Raw genomic sequence first — 18,761 nt, 5'->3', positions numbered from 1 at the left:
AGAATTGACAATTCTAGTTTTGTTGTATCTAATTTGACCCAATTCATTCGTATAAAGTTGATAATTCGACCTACGAAGGAATTGACAATTTGACCCGAACGAATCGAGTTAAGAGTGGAGCGAATTGAGATACAGATAGAATTGAGTGTGAATTTAGGCCTAATCTTATCTGATCTATCCAAACTTTTGGTATATATTATAATATGTAGTTAAAATAATAAAAAATATTATTTATACATATGTAGTTAAAATAATTAAAAATATTATTTATACACTAAAATCAATTATCTAATTTTAGTATACATTTAATATTATTGAATTATTATACATATATAATGAAGTTGACAGAAATCAAATTTATATTTTTTTTTCTTTTGTAATTTTAACATAAAGTTCATTTTTTATTATTTTTAATTTTAATATAGACTTAATTTTATGTTTTTATTTTATTAATATACTTATAAAATATGAATATGAAAATACATGTTTATTATATTTTCATGTCTGTTGAAAATATGATCACAATAATATATGTTTATTATTTGTTTAAAAATATATTATTACAAAATAATACACAAAATATACCTATTCAGTATTTTTGTCAAAAAATAAAGTATAAGTATTAAATATAAGGCATATATTTTCTTACAATTTTATATTTCAAAATTTTTAGTTTCTATTCTCATCAATTTCCTAACCAATATCAATAGAAGTAAAATTGTGTAAACTATTAGTTTTTATCATAAAATATTTAAATGCTGATAACTATAGTAATAAAATATATAAATTAACAAGAAACAAATTAAAAGTCATGCTCTTTTATATCTTTCAAACTAAAATCGTGAGTAATCAAATTATCAAATATTTCATAATCTGAAATAATAGTTAGTTAATTAGTTAATTTGAGGGACACAATGGTCATTAACCACAGATGTTCAAATGCTAAGCGTGTGAACCCGAAAATGGCACACGTGCGCAGGCCATAAACCCTAATCCTTTGTGGGCTTTCTCCTTCGATCACTCTGGATCGACATGGCTTCCCGCAGGCTCTTCTCCTCTCTGCTCCGATCAACCCTCCTTCGTTCTCCGCAGGAATTTCATCCTCCCACCACTTCTCGCCCATTCTCTTCTTCTCCTCTTTCTCCCATCGCTGTAACTACCTCTTCATTTTACTCATTTTCCTTTCGCTTTTCGTGCTTGAATTTTATTATCATGCTTTTTAATTTACCTTTTTGTATGTAACATTAGACTTATAATGGTTTCGGTGATGAACGTGTAGGTTGAGCTAAGCTTCGTAATGTGATTTCAGCTTTTATATGTTCGAATCATTATAGATTTAGAATTATATGATATAACATAAAGTTAGCACTATAAATACCATTTGATTTAGTATAATCCTGAAATGTGATTAAACTCGGTTATGCTAATATGCTCTGTTAAATCCTGCTTTTTTTACTTATGGCTGATTGAATAACAAAACAGTTCTTTGAACTTGGAATTAGCTTCTTTGGTGTTTTAGTCAGCTTATAATCTTAACGAGCGAGTTTTGTTTCCTTTTTTTTTCTTTTTAAATGTTCCCCCTACCTGAAGTGTTATGATGTTTCATGCTTCTGTTATTCCGTCTTTCGCATTGGAAGTGTGTTCTTGGATTTTAGGCGTTGTCCTTATGGGATATGAGCTCATATGGCTGAATGCTCATGTGATTTCCTGCGCAGACTAGGGGATTATCTCGGTCTGAGGCATTAACAAGTTTCGAGTCCAATAATGGTTTAGTGTCTGAACTCCGGAGTTCTGGACTGGCTTCGTTTCAGCAGACTGCTATGTTTCGACCTTCTTTTTCCAGCAGGTTTATGTCAACAGCGACAGATTCTATTGGTTTTTCTGAAGATATTCCCAATCCTGTGCCAGATGTGCCTCCTCGCATCAAATTTAAGAGATTAGATAAAACTGGCAGGCACATTATGCAGGCATGTGACTACTTTGTATTATTTTAAGCAAGAAGAATTTAATTTCTATTTTTCTCATTGTGAAATTTGTTGGTTTTATCTTTTATGTTACATAGATTTTAAACAAGGAGGCAGTAGAGGAGGTGAGAGCGCAGAGAGAGATCCCTGACATAAAGCCTGGTTATATTGTGGAGCTCAAAGTGGTATGATAGGTTTGTTTGAAGAATTATTTATATTTGTGCAGTGCTTGTATTTTGTTCATTGTTTAACATGATTTGTATGTACTTCTACATTTGATATAACAGGAAGTACCTGAGAACAAGAGGCGAGTTTCTATCATTAAAGGCATTGTTATTGCAAGGCGTAATGCTGGTCTTAACACTACATTCAGAATTAGAAGGCTGGTGGCTGGTGTTGGGATCGAATCTCTATTCCCGCTGTAAGTATGAATTTCCCAATTTATAAATAGATCTCATTGCAGACAAGCTCTTTTGACTTGGTAAATTGCTTTGTGCTTCGTCATAAAAAATGAAAGATAACAAAAACATGGCTCCACTAAGAACTGACCATAGGTTGATGAACCATCAGTGTTATTTGATATTCTAGTTATATCACTTTATGAAAAAGGTTTGTGATTGTCATATAAACTTTCTGTGTTCCTTGTGTGCTCTTGCGTAGATTTTGGAATTGCATGTAACCCTGTTATAGAGTGCGTAGATTTTGGAATTGCATGTAACCAAAGCAGTTATAGAGTATAGAGTGCTATAGTAGCACTAAAGAACCATGGTGTTGAGTGGACAGTGACAGTTAAGAGCATGATGTAAATTGTATTCTACTATTAGTGATATTTAGTAATCCTCCTTTTGGGTTTCGAGAATATCCCCAAGGAGGCCGTAGGGGGAGGAGGACTGTTGTTTGCTATCTTCTACTTCTTTATTGGTTGTGCTTGTTTTAATGGCAAATAGTCATATTAATAGTCAGTTCCTAATACATATCCAATATGTGTAGGTATTCACCAAATATAAAGGAGATAAAGGTGCTAGACAAGAAGAGAGTCAGGAGGGCCAAACTCTACTACCTGAGGGAGAAAATGAATGCACTTAAAAACCAATAGCAATCTTCATCCTGATTGAAATTCTTTACAATTCATAATTTTGTTATACTTACCATGTGCATTAATATGCTTGCGGCTGTTTTCTCATGAATTAGATGTTTGTTTTAATGTAGCTTTGTTCCACCCAACTTTATGTAGTTGTGATTTCAGTCTGCAGGGGATGCCATGTTTTGAAAAGGCAATGTTTAGGAAATTGTAATAAGATGCTTTTATATTTAAATTTTCTCAAGGGCATGTTTGATCTTTACCGATGCTGTATTGAATCAGTAAAAATAGGATGCCATTTTTGCTGCAGTTTGCAACTATGATAGAAATGACACAGCAATGGCTTATTGGCTTATATGTTTTATCAGTATCTGATAGGTAAATTGCAAATTTTAACTCGAAAATATATTCCTTGTTGAATTAACTACACGCAGTAATTCCTCTTATGTATAAGAGAGTTATCTGCACAACCAAGTTAAACTCTAACTGCACATACGAGTTTACAAATAGAAGTTTCTGTTGTAGAATAAATAAGAATAAATAAATAAAGAAGATATAATATAAAATAAAATATAAATAGAAGACTCTAATTTTGATATTCACCAATATAATTATTTCACTATAATAACAGAAGTAACTTATATATTTATTACTATTATATATTAGCAATGTATGAAAGAGAGAGAGAGGAGAAAAGTTTTGTATATAGATAATATATAGAGAGAAAATTATTGTTATTGATTGTTCGTATATATATGGCCTCAGATCATGTCCTATTTATACATGCATGAAGTGTTTATTTTTCAACCTTCATTTAATGTGATTCTCTTGAAAATGGGCATCCACATCCTTCATTCTTATAACAACACTCCCCTTTGAATGAGGATTATGCCTCGTTAAAACCTTACTTAAAAAAAAAAACCCAATAGGAAAAAACTTTAGTGAAGGAAAAAGAGTACAATATCCTTTATGATGGGGACTGTCTCATTAAAAACCTTGTCAAGAAAAACCCAATGGGAAAAAACCTGACCAAGGAAAGAGTACAGTCTCTCCCTCTTGTCGACGTCATTTAATGTCTCGAAATCGGTACATCCCAATCTGATGTACCAATCTTTTAAAAGAGAATTTATGGAGTGACTTTATAAATAAATCTATCAGATTATCACTTGAGCGGATCTGTTGGACATCAATTGTCCCTTGATTTTGAAGATCATGAGTGAAGAAGAATTTGGGAGAAATATGCTTTATTCTATCGCCTTTGATATATTTGCTCTTAAGTTGAGCAATGTATGCTGTATTATCTTCAAATAGGACAGTTGAAGCTATCTTCTGATTAATCAGTCCACATGATGACAGAATATATTGGATCAAACTCCTCAGCCAAAAACACGCGTGACTTGCTTCATGAATCGCTAGTATTTCGGCATGATTAGAGGATGTTGCAGCAATTGTCTGTTTCGTGGACCTCCATGATATAGCTATTCCACCATATGTAAACATGTATCTTGTTTGAGATCTCCCTTTATGTGGATTAGACAAGTATCCAGCATATGCATAGCTAACTAGTTGTGACTTGGATCCATAGGGATAAAACAATCCTATATCAACCGTTCCATGAAGATATCGAAAGATTTGTTTGATTCCATGTCAATGTCTTCTGGTTGGATAGGAACTATATCTTGCTAGTAAATTCATAGCAAATAATATATCCGGTCTTGTATTATTAGCAAGGCACATTAGAGTTCCAATGACACTAAGATATGGTACTTCAGGACCAAGAATATCTTCATTTTCTTTTTTAGGACGGAATTGATCCTTTTCCACATCCAAAGATCTTACGATCATTGGGGTACTCAAGGGATGTGACTTATCCATATAAAATCTTTTCAAGATCTTCTCTGTGTATGTTGTTTGATGAATAAAGATCCCATTTTTTATATGCTCGGTCTACAAGCCGAGACAAAATTTAATCCTTCCAAGATCTTTCATCTCAAACTCTTCTTTTAGAGTTTTTATAATTGTTGGAATCTCTTCAGGAGTTCCAATAATATTTAAATCATCAACGTACATAGCAATTATAATGAATCTAAATGCAGATTTCTTTATGAAAACACATGGACAGATATTATCATTCTTGAATCCATTTTTTGCCAGATACTCAGTAAGACGATTATACCACATTCGTCCAGATTGCTTTAGACCATATAAAGATGTTTGCAATTTGACTGAGTATAACCTTTGCGAATATTCATTGGATGGTTTAAATATCTTTAGTCCTTCAGGGACTTTCATATAGATATCCCGATCTAATGAGTCGTATAAATAGGCTGTTATCACATCCATTAAATGCATATGCAGTTTATGATATGCAGATAAACTGACCAAATAACGAAATGTTATTGCATCCACTACAGGGGAATACGTTTCTTCATAATTTATACCGGGTCTCTGTGAAAAACCTTGTGCTACAAGTCGAGATTTGTGGCGTACAACTTCATTTTTCTCATTTCGTTTTCTCACAAATACCTATCGGTATCGAACATGTTTTACATCTTTTGGTGTACGGACTACAGATCCAAAGACATCACGTTTTGTAAGTGAGTCTAACTCAGCCTTCATGGCTTCTTTCTATTTTGGTCAATCATTCCTTTGTCGACATTCTTCGACTGATCTTGGTTCAAGATCTTTACTTTCATGCATGATATTTAATGCCACATTATATGCAAATATTTCATTGACAATTGTGCTATTTCGGTCCCATTTCTCTCCTGTAAAAACATAATTTATCGAGATCTCATCATTTTCATAATTTTCAAGTACCTAAACGTCTTCTAGCGTTAAAACTATATCAGAATTCTGGACAACTGCAGGTGTCTTTACTATGTCTTTTTCAACAGGAATAGTATTTATCTCTTTTTTCTTTCGAGAATTTTTGTCTTTGGAACTGACAGGCCTGCTACGCTTCTGGCGTGTATTTGCTTCGGTGTTAATTTGTCCAACTGAGACATCAATTCGAATTAGGGCATTTTTCGCTGGTATATAAGATTTGGTTATCCTCTTTCTATCAGAAAATGCATCACGCAATTCATTTGCTATTCTTTACAAATGTATAATCTTTTGAACTTCTAGTTCACATTACCCTGATTGAGGATCTAAATGCATCAATGATAATGCATTCCAATTAAGTTCCTTTTCAGGAAGCTTATTCTCTCCCCCTAATGTTGGAAATTTTGATTAATCAAAATGACAATCCGCAAACCGGGTTTTAAATACATCTCCAGTTTGTATCTCAAGATACCTCACTATAGAGGGAGAATCATATCCAATATATATCCCCAATTTTCTTTGGGCTCCCATTTTGGTGCGACAAGGTGGTGCAATGGGAACATATATCGCACATCCGAATATTCTTAAATGGGAAACATTTGTCTGCTGGCCAAAAGCTAATTGTATAGGAGAGAATTGATAGTAACTCGTTGGCCTCAAACGAATAAGTGCTGCGACATGTAAAATAGCATGCCCCCAAATCGAGGTTGGAAGATTTGTTCTCATAAGTAAGGGTCTAGCAATTAATTGGAGGCGCTTAATAAGTGATTCTGCTAACCTATTTTGTGTGTGAACATGAGCTACTGGATGTTCAACACTTATTCCATTAGCCATACAATAAGCATCAAAAGTTTAGGGAGTAAATTCACCAGCATTATCAAGACGAATTGCTTTGATTGGGTTTTCTGAAAATTATGCTTTTAATCGAATAATTTGAGCAAATAATCTCGCAAACCCCAAGTTGCGAGAAGATAATAAGCACACATATGACCATCTCGAAGATGCGTCTATCAGGACCATAAAATATCTAAAAGATTCACAGAGTGGATGAATAGGTCCACATATATCACCTTGAATCCTTTCTAGGAATTCAGGGGACTCAAATCCAATCTTTACTAGTGATGGCCTTAAAATTAACTTCCGTTGAGAACATGCAGCACAACAAAATTCACTAGATTTAAGAATCTTCTGGTTCTTTAGTAAATGTCCATGGGAGTTTTCAATAATTCTCCGCATCATGGTTGTTCCTGGATGACCCAATCGGTCGTGCCAAGTTATAAATTCATTTGGGCTAGTAAACTTTTGGTTTATAGTGGCATGTGATTCAATTGCACTAATCTTGGTATAATATAACCCAGATGAAAGTGAGGGGAACTTTTCTAATATAACCTTTTTATTTGAATCATGAGTTGAGATACATAAGTACTCATGACTTTCCTCATTCATAATCTTAATATGATATCCATTTCGGCGAATATCTTTAAAACTCAACAAGTTTTTTAGAGACTTGGTAGATAATAGTGCATTATTTATTATGAATTTTGTTCCTTCGAAAAAGAAAATTATAGCTCTTCTGGAGCCTTCAATCACATTGTCTGAGCCAATAATAGTATTAACATATTCTTCTTTTGGCACAAGATGGGTAAAATATATATCACTTTTGAGAATGGTGTGCGAACTTGCACTATCCGCAAGGCAAACATCTTCACTATATGTCCTTGCTATTCTCTTCAAAGACAAATAATAATAGAATAAGTAGAAATATTTGTTCAGTAAAATTATTTCCTTGATTGAAAATATTTTTCTAAAAAATATAGTATATACTAAAAATTTTATTATTATTAGCACATTCAATAATTTTGAAATTCAAATGTATAAAACTTAATAAGAAGTTTTTTACATTATTTATTCACATGAATACTTAACAAATACATATATTAAACCATTCCATCATTGATCAAATAGCCAATATTTTCTTCAGGATCCTCAAAGAAATTAGATACATCATAATGAGTGGTATCATTTGAAACAAAATTTATTTTCTTTTCTTTGTTGTCTTTTTTCAAAGATGTTTAATAAAGATTGTCTAGGTGCCTTGGTGTACGACAGGTACGCGACCAATGACCCTTTCCACCACAATGGAAACATTTATCCTCAATTGATTTATTTTGCCCATTGTTTCTTTCTTTATCCCACTTCTGGTGAGATTCTTTGTGAACATAATTCATTTTCCTTCCATAATTTTTCTCGTTACTAAAACCTTGTCATTTACCTCTTTTGGGGTAATGATTTGCCGCATTTACTTCAGAAAATGGGGCGGCACCAGCTGGGCGCCCTTCATGATTCCTTAGAAGTAATTCATTGTTGCGTTCAGTAACAAAAAGGCAAGAAATTAACTCAGAATATTTTTTAAATTCTTTTTCTCGATACTGTTGTTGCAGGAGCACATTCGAGGCATGGAAGGTCAAAAAAATTTTCTCTAACATATTGCGCTTGATGAAGTATTACCGTCTTCTGATGATTGTACCTTTCTTCAGGGTCTTTCCACAGATCTACCGGATCTTTTAATGTGAGATATTCATTTTTCAATCATACGTCAAGATGACGCCGAAGGAAAATCATGACTTTGGCTTTATCCTTCTGTGATACATTATTTTCAGTCTTAATCGTATCTCCAAGATCCATTGAATCAAGATGGATTTTAGCATCACGTATCCATGATAAATAATTATTTTTAGATATATCAAGAGCATTAAATTCAAGATGAGAGAGTTTCGACATAATAAAAATTTGTTACCTGGAATCTTCTAAAATTTGGTTAGAGTCTCGTGTTGATAACGTATTGTAGAATAAATAAATAAGGAAGATATAATATAAAATAAAATATAAATAGAAGACTCTAATTTTGATATTCACCAATATAATTATCTCACTATAATAATAGAAGTAACTTATATATTTATTACTATATTATATATTAGCAAGCGTATGAAAGAGAAGAGAGAGGAAAAAAGTTTTTTATATAAACAATATAGGGAGAGAAAATTATTGTTATTGATTATTCGTGTATATCTGGCCTCAGATTAGGGGTGGCAATATGTACCCTACCTGCGGGTACCCAACTCGATCCCACCCGTTCGGGTAGGGTTGCCAACCCAATCCGCAGCGGGTAGGATAGGGTGCGGGTAGGGTTCTCGTGCGGGTCGGGTAGGGTGCGGGTTGAGCTTCAACCATACCCGACCAACCCGCACTCTATATATGTTTATATTATATACTTATATAAAAATATGTTTTAAGTGGATGTTGAATCAAAGACCTCTCACTAAATGCAAAAAATCCTTAGCCACTAAAAGAAAATCATTAATTGATAATTTAATATTTTTTTTAAATAAAAATCAGTTCTATTTTAAATTATCATCAAGTTATATAATAATTTTGTGTAACCCGCGGGTAGAATCGAGTACCCGCGGGTTAAAAGCGGGTAGGGTTAGGGTTGGAATATTCTCAACCCGCGGGTAGGATTAGGGTTGGATCCAAACCCTACCCTATCCTACCCATTGCCACCCCTACCTCAAATCATGTCCTATTTATACATACATAAAATGTTGATTTTTCAACCTTCATTTAATATGATTCTCTTAAAAATGGACATTCACATTCTTCATTCTTATCACAACAGTTTCCACAATTTTTATTTTTTATTTATCATCGTTACTTGGTTTGCATTCTACGGTATCAAAGCATTACTGATACGTGCTTCAAATGTTCGTGATATGAAGAGTTCAAGAGTTATTTAGAAGATATTTTAGTTTATATTTTTAGAATATTTTATTTAATATATTTTGATTTTGTTTATTTAATTACTAGATTGGGCCGTATGTTTATGGGCTTTAGGGTTTTCTTTGTTTTAACTTAATAAGAGGTCCTTAGCTATTGTAGTCACAGCATAGAATGATTTAGAGGTTTTAAACCTTTTTTGGTTTCGTGATGAAACCATGGTGTGGACAATTGAGGTTGAAGAGTCCCTCTCTTGTTACATCGGGGAATTGAATAGAAGGTTGAGGAGTCCATTCGATTCAATTTCCAAACTATGGCGTTGACAAGTTAGGTTGAGGAGTCCCTTTCTTGTTGCGTCAATAAATTGGGTAGAAAGTAGAGTGATTCTCTTTGTACTCAATTTCAACTTATCTTTTTTGTTTCTATTTTAATTTCAATGTATCTTTTTATTCAGTTTGAATCCTTATTTTCTTATTTATCTTTTATTTCCGTATCATTTGGTATCAGAGCTCAGGTATTAGATTAATTCTTATTAATCTATATTTGTTCTTCTTTTATCATAAAAAAAAGAGTCCAGTATTTGTCGCGTCTTTCTTTTTGTTCTTGTGTTATTGTTTTCGTTTGCGTTTCATTATTGTAAAAAAAAAAAGCATAAAGTAAAAAAAAAAAAAAAAGAAGAAAAAAAAAACAAAAAAAAAAGAAATTATCTTCCTTATAATTATTGTCCTTTCATATATTATTTTTTTCCACCTACAAGATTCGAGGACGAATCTTTTTGAAGAGGAGGAGAATGATACGTGCTTCAAATGTTCGTGATATGAAGAGTTCAAGAGTTATTTAGAAGATATTTTAGTTTATATTTTTAGAATATTTTATTTAATATATTTTGATTTTGTTTATTTAATTACTAGATTGGGCCGTATGTTTATGGGCTTTAGGGTTTTCTTTGTTTTAACTTAATAAGAGGTCCTTAGCTATTGTAGTCACAGCATAGAATGATTTAGAGGTTTTAAACCTTTTTTGGTTTCGTGATGAAACCATGTGTGGACAATTGAGGTTGAGGAGTCCCTCTCTTGTTACATCGGGGAATTGAATAGAAGGTTGAGGAGTCCCTTCGATTCAATTTCCAAACTATGGCGTTGACAAGTTAGGTTGAGGAGTCCCTTTCTTGTTGCGTCAATAAATTGGGTAGAAAGTAGAGTGATTCTCTTTGTACTCAATTTCAACTTATCTTTTTTGTTTCTATTTTAATTTCAATGTATCTTTTTATTCAGTTTGAATCCTTATTTTCTTATTTATCTTTTATTTCCGTATCAATTACGCTTGATAGTTGATAGCTTTGGAAATTTCTTGTTGACGGAATCATTAGCAATTGGCACATGATACTTCGGCGGCGGTCATGCTCTCCTACTAACAAAACATGGGGACTTTTCAGAGTAAAACTATAGCTTACATTCTTTTATTAATACTGACCCTTTGGAAAAGAAAGTGTGCATTTGAATTCAACACTAAATAGTAAATACTAAATACCGTGTCCTTCTTTCCCTTTTCTTTTGGTTTATTCAAATCACTGGTTGGAAACTTAACGTTACGTGTATGCTTGATTGATTATGTTCTTTTTAGCAATTTATTTTCATTATAAAATATTAAAATGAGCTTATCAACCTTTTTAATTCAGAACAAGACACCAGTGGATAATGTTATGTTAAATTGTTACTTTCATGAGTCATAACAACATTGAATTTGCCACAAGCATGTGTTTTACTTTTCGGCTTTGGGATGTCACGTGTCAGAGCCAAATATGAAAGTTCAAAGTTAGAGTCAGTTTGTTTGATTGCGATTGCATCTGTGACCAAGCAAATGATGTCCCGAGAAAGAGACAAATTCCTCAATAGCGCTTCCAGACTTAATGAATCGTTTTATGGTATCACCGTTTATATTATTAACTATGATTTTTCAATCAAATTTACACTACCCAGTACCTGCCCTTTAAGCAAAAACATGAGAAGCCTTGTGTCACTTTTTGTGACTTCTCTTTTCGCTTCATTCTTATCAAGCTTCTCAGCTCTAGACATTCTTACTACACATAAACTCATCAAAGATGGTGACAAGTTAGTTTCCGCAAGAGGGACCTTTGAACTGGGATTCTTCAGCCCTGGTAACTCCAGAAACCGATATTTGGGAATATGGTACGTGGCTTCACCTAGAACTCCTATATGGGTAGCAAATAGAGAAGCTCCTATTAGAGATGGTTCAGGAATTCTCAGGATCACTGAGGGGGGTATCCTTAACCTTATTAATATCACAGGTAATATTGTTTGGTCTTCAAATGCATATGCAACTGCAGAAGATGCATTTGCACAGCTTCTGGAATCAGGGAATCTTGTGGTGAGAGCCTCTAATGGTAGAACCACAGAATCCTATTTGTGGCAGAGTTTTGATTATCCTTCTGACACATATATGCCTGGAATGAAGATTGGGAAGAACCTAGTTACTGGTTTGGAGACATTCTTAACATCTTGGAAGAGTAAAGATGACCCTGCCCCTGGTAAGTACTCAATTCATCTTGACACTCATGGTTGGCCACAGGTGGTTATCAGAAAAGGAACCACTATAGTGTCACGATTTGGATCGTGGAATGGTCTTGAGTTGACAGGAAATCCAGCAAGGTCAGAAGCATCATTGGTCTTTCAATTCACATATAGTGAAAGTGAAGTTTATGTGGGTTACCAACTCAGGAAGAGTTCTGAGTTGTCTATGTTGTCAAGAGATGTACTGCATCCATCAGGCAACATGCAGCGATTCGTATGGATCAATCGGATCCAGAATTGGGCACTCTCCTCAACGTCTCTGTCAAATCAGTGCCAACATTATGCATGGTGTGGTGCTAATGCCGTCTGCAATAGCAATAACTTCCCTGTTTGTGGATGCTTGACCGGGTTCAGTCCTAAGTCTCCAAAAGATTGGAATAATGGGAACTGGTTTACTGGATGTGAACGCAGGACGAACTTGAATTGCCATGATGATGGCTTCTTGAGGTACACAGGAGTTAAATTGCCTAATACGTCCTCATCATTTTTCAGTGAAACCTTGAATCTTAAAGAATGTGCTCAATTGTGCTTAAGTAAATGTTCCTGTACTGCATATGCAAACTTATATGTTGATGGAAGTGGTTGCTTGCTTTGGTTTGTCGAACTGGTGGATATAATCCAATATAGCCAGCGCGGTCAAGACCTTTATGTAAGGCTAGCTGCTTCAGACATTGGTAATTTTTATTTAGTTTCTGTTGGTTGTCATTTAATTAGATATCTTTGGTAGTTCTTAAGTTCAAAACAATTCAAACATCACCCGGCTTCATTTTCTGCCTTATGTATTTTGTGTTGAAGGAATGGTGAAATAGAAATCCTATGTTTATCAGCATATGCATCCAAGATTCCAACAAATTAAAAAATCAATTATCTAGTCATAAAGTTATCTTAGAATTTTTATTTGTATTGAAGTAATATTGAAATGTCTAGATAATTATAGTGTCATCAAAGTTCCTCAAAATCCCTTCTGATTATGTTCAAAATTTCACAGATAGTGTAAAGAAAATGGAGCGATCCAACAAAGACAAAAGACTAGTGGGTATCATAATTGTATGTGGTGTTTTGGTCATGATTATCTTCCTCTTTCTGGGACACTTAACCTATAAACAAAGTGACAGCAGAAGAAAGAGAGGTAAATTAGAATAAGTTGATAACTGATTACGTTTATAGTATCAGTCTGAGGCCATTTTGTTCCTTTCTTTACTTCTATCCTCTGAATTTGGAGTGGCAGAGAAAATTCACAACCAGGATTACAGATGTGGACAAAGAAAGGAAGAGGTGGACTGGCCAACATTTGATTTTCAAACTATAGCTAATGCAACAGCCAACTTTTCTAGTGATAACAAGGTGGGAGAAGGTGGATTTGGCCCTGTTTACAAGGTAATATAATAATGTTAAGATGATCAACTATCCCATTTCACAAAGTACAAATTCAATATGGATGTTATTGTTTTCACTTTTCAGGGCACATTAATTGATGGACAAGAGATAGCTGTGAAGAGGCTCTCCATAAATTCTGGCCAAGGACTAAATGAATTGAGAAATGAAGTCAATACAATTGCTAAGCTTCAGCACCGTAATCTTGTTAAGCTTTTTGGTTGTTGTCTTGAGGAGGAAGAGAAAATGTTAGTATATGAATATGTGCCTAACAAAAGCTTGGACTCCTTTATATTTGGTATGAGCCATCTTTCATTTATAGTTTCCATTTGAGTTTATAGCCTGTTATGGTCTGCACTGACTTTGAAAATGAATTGAACCATTTAGACCAAACAAGGAGAAAATTACTAGATTGGCCAACACGCATGCATATTATTGTTGGCATTGCTCGTGGGCTTCTTTATCTTCATCAAGACTCTAGAATGAGGATTATTCACAGGGACCTCAAAGCTAGCAATATTCTTCTAGATGCCAATATGAATCCAAAAATCTCTGACTTTGGGCTTGCGAAGGCCATTGGGGGAGATCAAACTGAGGCGAAAACTCATCGGATAGTTGGGACATAGTAAGAGTGCTGTTTGCATATACCTTACATCCTTGTTGGTGCTTTCTGATGTTTGAGAGGTTATTGATTCTATATTAAAATAATGTTTTGCAGTGGTTATATGCCTCCTGAGTATGCAGTTCATGGGAAATTTTCTGTGAAGTCAGATGTCTTTAGCTTTGGAGTTTTGGCACTGGAGATACTAAGCGGCAAGAAGAATAGAGATTTCAGCGACCCGAATCATAGCCTTAATCTTCTTGGACATGTAAGTATAATAAACGAAAAATAAATAATGAGAGTAATGATACTGTGATACGATATGGATTGACATGTTTTTATTACAACAAAGTTTCTTCAACATGAGGTCCATGACACACTAATGAACATGTACTTAGATATTCGTTCTGACTTTTGTATTTCTTCAGAGCTGGAGATTGTGGGTTGAGCAGAGACACTTACAACTGATTGATGATTCATTAAGCAACGCTTCTGATGCAACTGAAATACTTAGATGCATACATATTGCTCTATTATGTGTGCAACAAAGTCCGGAAGACAGGCCAGACATGCTTTCTGTGGTTGTAATGTTAACTAGTGATAGCAATCTCCCTAAGCCAAAACAGCCTGCATTTTATGTGGAAAGGAATTGTCACAATAAAGGCTTTCTAGCAAGTAATCAGAACACATGTTCTGAAAATGAAGTTACAATCTCAGTGGTAGAGGCAAGGTAGCATGTTGAAAATTGGAGGTAGCTGTTTGATTAGATAGGTGTCAGATCAAAATGAAAATCTCTATGAACAACAACTAAAAGTTGTCTATATACCGAACTAAGTTTTAGTTAGTAACTTGTAAAAGTAGTTTGTAACACATGAAAATGTTTGCAACGTTTATAAAGCAGAAAGATATGGATCCTCTAAATTTTGAATTTTATTTTAGAGGATAAAATCACCATTGATTTCATAGGTGGAACTAAGAGAAAATATGACAGAAAAACGATTCAAGAGTGAAAATTCAAAATTTAAAAAATACAAATTCACGCGGAGTACAACAAAAGTTAAAACATGAAAGAGAGAATGTGTGAAAGTCACACTTTGATTGTTCTCAATAGAGTTGTTGGAGAACTTTGAGTAGTCCAAAATTACAAAAAAAAAAAAAGGTAAAATATGATAGAATAATTGAAAAATGGTGCTGAGTAAAAGAATTTGGATCTAATTCTTGATGATTTATTCACCTTATTTCTTTGTTCTGTTATGTTCAACTAGATTTAACCGCTACACGGAATTTAGATGGATATATAAATTAGAAAAAAATAATATCAAACCTATTCTTGATAATGTTATTCGTTACATAGTTTTTTTTTTTTGCATTGTATTTTGTATGAATTTGGAGAATAATACTTTTAGATACCATGCAAATGAGTGTATAATGTTTTAATAACTGAACATAACATTTAATTTTTTAATTTTATTTTTCATAAATTATGACACCATGTATTTTTAACATTATTATTATAATTAAATAATATTTAAAAATATAAAATGTGAAATGGTAAAAAATAATATATGTGACAAAGATAATACATAATCAATGAACACAATTAGATAAAAATAAAAAACTCGTAAAAATATACATTTTAGTATTTTAGAATTCATCTTCTAATACATAATGAGTCAATTATTTAGTAAAATAAAAAATATTTTAATTATAAAAATAATTGTGCAAAATATTGGCAAAAATGAAAGAAAGATAGAATAAAAGACATTAAATTATGTGAAAAAAAATGTAAAATGGATCAGATGTTGATTTATATAGTAAATATGAGTAGAAGTGAGTATGAGAGAATGAATTCTCTGACCATGATCTAAAAATGAGTGAATGAGAGAGAATATATTGTATGTAATTAATGATGGTAATGAGTGAGAGTTAATGATTGTAATTAGTGAGTAAAACTAAAATGAATGTAATTATAACGATTTTTTTTTTGACATTGTAACGGTTTTTAGAAACATTATAGATAGAAAAACTGAAAAAGATAGACACTTATATAATAATGCTGTTATGACTTATGATAAAAGAGGTAATGACCAATTCGGTATCCGAAAGATTCAAACGCTGACATTTTAGTACCCAACTATTGTTATTGACAAAAAAGTACCTGAATGATTAAAAAATTTTGCCAAGTGTATCCAAGTGCTTGCCGGAACATAGCTCCGGTGAGTACGATACTTACGTGGACGCCGGGATTTTGCTGACAAGTTTAGTCTTATATTAGATGGAATTTCTAATTAAATTAATGCTTATCCTACCTGGAAATTAACTTAACCTAATTGAAGAATGGTTTAGCCCCAAATTAATTTTGCCCTAAAACCCAATTAGCATATGTTGTTACTAGTTACTGTGGTTAGTGTGTCACTACTAGCGAAACTCAAAGGTCACGTAGAGAGGGAGAGACGTTGCTCTGGAAGCTTGGCGCGAAGAAGAACGATACAAGGTGAGAGACATTGTGGAATCAAGGGTAACGGTTCTCAAGTGGCATCGTGGGATCACCATTCTTCACAAGGAGCAACCCTACGAAGAGGTACGTTCTGCTTCATGTTCTTGGTTTAAGTTCTAGTTTTTTGCGTTTGCTGGTGACATCCTGTTTATTCATTGTATCTTCTCTCTACTATTTCTTAGATGGATCCTGTAGTTACGTTTGTGTATCATCACATGGGTTGCTTGAAAAGGGTTAGAGATGGGAATGTGATATACGAAGGGGGTTTAGTCACTGAGATACATAGGGTGAATGTGGAGACATGTAATTTATTTTTTGTTGAGGGGTTGTTTTTAGACCTGGGTTACCCTGGATATAATGAGGCGTGTTGGCTAGAACCTGGTTTCGAATTAGGTCAGGGTCTTAGAGTGCTTAGGACAGATGCTGAAGTGATGAGGATGTGTGAGAGTGCAATTAAAAATGACAATACTGTCCATCTCTATTTTGATCACCCTATTGATGCCAACTCTGAAATCATTGATGACGATGTGGTGGTTTCTGGTAGCAGTGAGAGTGTGGTTGAGGTCAATCCACCTGGTGATGAGAGGGAAACTGAAGTTGTGAGTGAGGAAACTGGCGAGGTTAATCAGTTGAATAAGGCTTTGACAGTTGTTGGGAAGGAGACTTTGAATGAAGTTGTGATTGAGAAGGGTGTTGATGTTAATGACTCGGATAAATGTGAGGGTGGTGTTATGGATGAAGATGTGAATCACGGGAATGGGGGATAAAGAGACTGAACAACCTGCAGCTCCAGAGAAAGTTGTTAAGAGGGTGAGAAAGAGGCATCCAAGACCACCACCCAGTGGTTTATCACAAGAAAGAAAAGCTGCTGAATCTGAACAGCCTGAGGGTGATCCTCTAGAAGCTGATACAGTAAATGAACAAACACATGAGAGGAATGATGATGATGCACATGTTGCCAACGAAGGTGCTAATATTGAAGAACCATTGGTGGATGAGTTTGGGGCAGAGGAAGCAGCTACTCAGAATGCAGCAGGTAAAACTATTATTTCTATTTTGTTATAGCATTTTGGATAAGTATTGGGTTTATGAATCCAATGATTATGATGCACATTTTGCCAATGAAGGTGCTAACATTGAAGAACTAGTGGTGGATGATTTGAGGGCAGAGGAAACAGCTACAGAAAATGCAGCAGGTAAAACTAGTATTTCTGTTTTGTTACAGCATTTTTTGATAAATATTGCATGATGGCTGAAATATATCACCTAATGTATTAACAGATACAGAAACACAAAAAAAGGAGAGGACAAATACAAGGAGAAATCATCCTAGGCCTCAACCATCTGGGCAGAGGATTGTACCTGGAAAGGATGATGAAGCACCAAGGGTAGAGGTGCCTAACCCGAACAGAGCAGATGGAGACATGGGACCTGAGATGTACCAATATGAATCTGATGAACTGTATAGCCCTTCTGAACCACCATCAACGTCGAAGGCTTGAATGGATGAGTGCTTTCTCATGATTCCACCTTTTCTACGACTCTTATCTGCTTGCATCTTCCAGATTGGGATCGTGCTCTACGAGAGAGCGAAGAGAGCACAATTGGGCTTTAAGGCAAAATTAATTTGGGGCTAAACCAACCTTCAATTAGGTTAAGTTAATTTCCAGGTAGGATAAGCATTAATTTAATTAGAAATTCCATCTAATATAAGACTAAACTTGTCAGCAAAAACCGGCGTCCACGTAAGCATTGTACTCACCGGAACTATGTTCCGGCAAGCACTTGGACACGCTTGGCAAAATTTTTAATCATTCAGGTACCTTTTTGTCAATAACAATAGTTGGGTACTAAAATGTCAGCGTTTGAATCTTTCGGGTACCGAATTGGTCATTACCTCTATGATAAAATTATAAAGGTGCTGTTATAGTGTCTAAAAATGTTTGCCTAGCTTATAAAAAAAAATAAAAAATAAAATTTAATTTTAAAAATATAAAAGTGAATAATTATTAAATATTTAAAAGTTTTTATAAAAAATAAGTTAAACAAA

The 18,761-nt window shown here is 33.9% G+C and overlaps 2 protein-coding genes across 3 annotated transcripts; both read left to right on the top strand.

Moving 5' to 3' along the window:
* Nucleotides 1–906: 906 nt before the first annotated feature.
* LOC107614213 (large ribosomal subunit protein bL19cz) lies at nt 907–3,307 on the top strand. 2 transcript variants are annotated; one of them, XM_016316443.3, is made up of 5 exons: nt 907–1,152; nt 1,716–1,967; nt 2,063–2,149; nt 2,252–2,385; nt 2,955–3,307. In XM_016316443.3, the coding sequence occupies exons 1-5, from the start codon at nt 1,033–1,035 to the stop codon at nt 3,058–3,060; spliced, it is 699 nt and encodes a 232-aa protein (XP_016171929.1). In that variant the 5' UTR covers nt 907–1,032; the 3' UTR covers nt 3,061–3,307. The 2 variants fall into 2 exon arrangements, 1 of the variants encoding a protein (XP_016171929.1); XR_015896948.1 differs by having other exon boundaries at nt 963–1,152; nt 2,252–2,655; nt 2,705–3,307.
* Nucleotides 3,308–11,427: 8,120 nt separating this feature from the next.
* LOC107611878 (G-type lectin S-receptor-like serine/threonine-protein kinase At4g27290) lies at nt 11,428–15,162 on the top strand. The gene is made up of 7 exons (XM_016313759.3): nt 11,428–12,913; nt 13,228–13,368; nt 13,468–13,616; nt 13,701–13,911; nt 14,001–14,238; nt 14,332–14,482; nt 14,643–15,162. Exons 1-7 carry the CDS (start codon nt 11,428–11,430, stop codon nt 14,946–14,948), a joined length of 2,682 nt encoding a protein of 893 aa, XP_016169245.2. The 3' UTR covers nt 14,949–15,162.
* The last annotated feature ends 3,599 nt before the right edge of the window (nt 15,163–18,761 follow it).

The sequence above is a fragment of the Arachis ipaensis genome, chromosome B8 (genome assembly GCF_059453495.1).
Source record: "Arachis ipaensis isolate K30076 ecotype BB chromosome B8, ASM5945349v1, whole genome shotgun sequence".
NCBI lineage: Eukaryota > Viridiplantae > Streptophyta > Magnoliopsida > Fabales > Fabaceae > Arachis > Arachis ipaensis.
This window is presented reverse-complemented; position numbering and strand designations above follow the sequence as displayed.

Bases quoted from the DNA above. Each gene is read 5' to 3' on its own strand.
- LOC107614213 (XM_016316443.3), top strand. From the start codon at position 1,033: ATGGCTTCCCGCAGGCTCTTCTCCTCTCTGCTCCGATCAACCCTCCTT. The intron at 2,150-2,251 runs GTATGATAGGTT...TTGATATAACAG, and splicing joins ATATTGTGGAGCTCAAAGTG to GAAGTACCTGAGAACAAGAG. The intron at 2,386-2,954 runs GTAAGTATGAAT...CAATATGTGTAG, and splicing joins ATCGAATCTCTATTCCCGCT to GTATTCACCAAATATAAAGG.
- LOC107611878 (XM_016313759.3), top strand. From the start codon at position 11,428: ATGTCACGTGTCAGAGCCAAATATGAAAGTTCAAAGTTAGAGTCAGTT. The intron at 13,617-13,700 runs GTAATATAATAA...TTCACTTTTCAG, and splicing joins GATTTGGCCCTGTTTACAAG to GGCACATTAATTGATGGACA. The intron at 14,239-14,331 runs GTAAGAGTGCTG...AATGTTTTGCAG, and splicing joins CATCGGATAGTTGGGACATA to TGGTTATATGCCTCCTGAGT.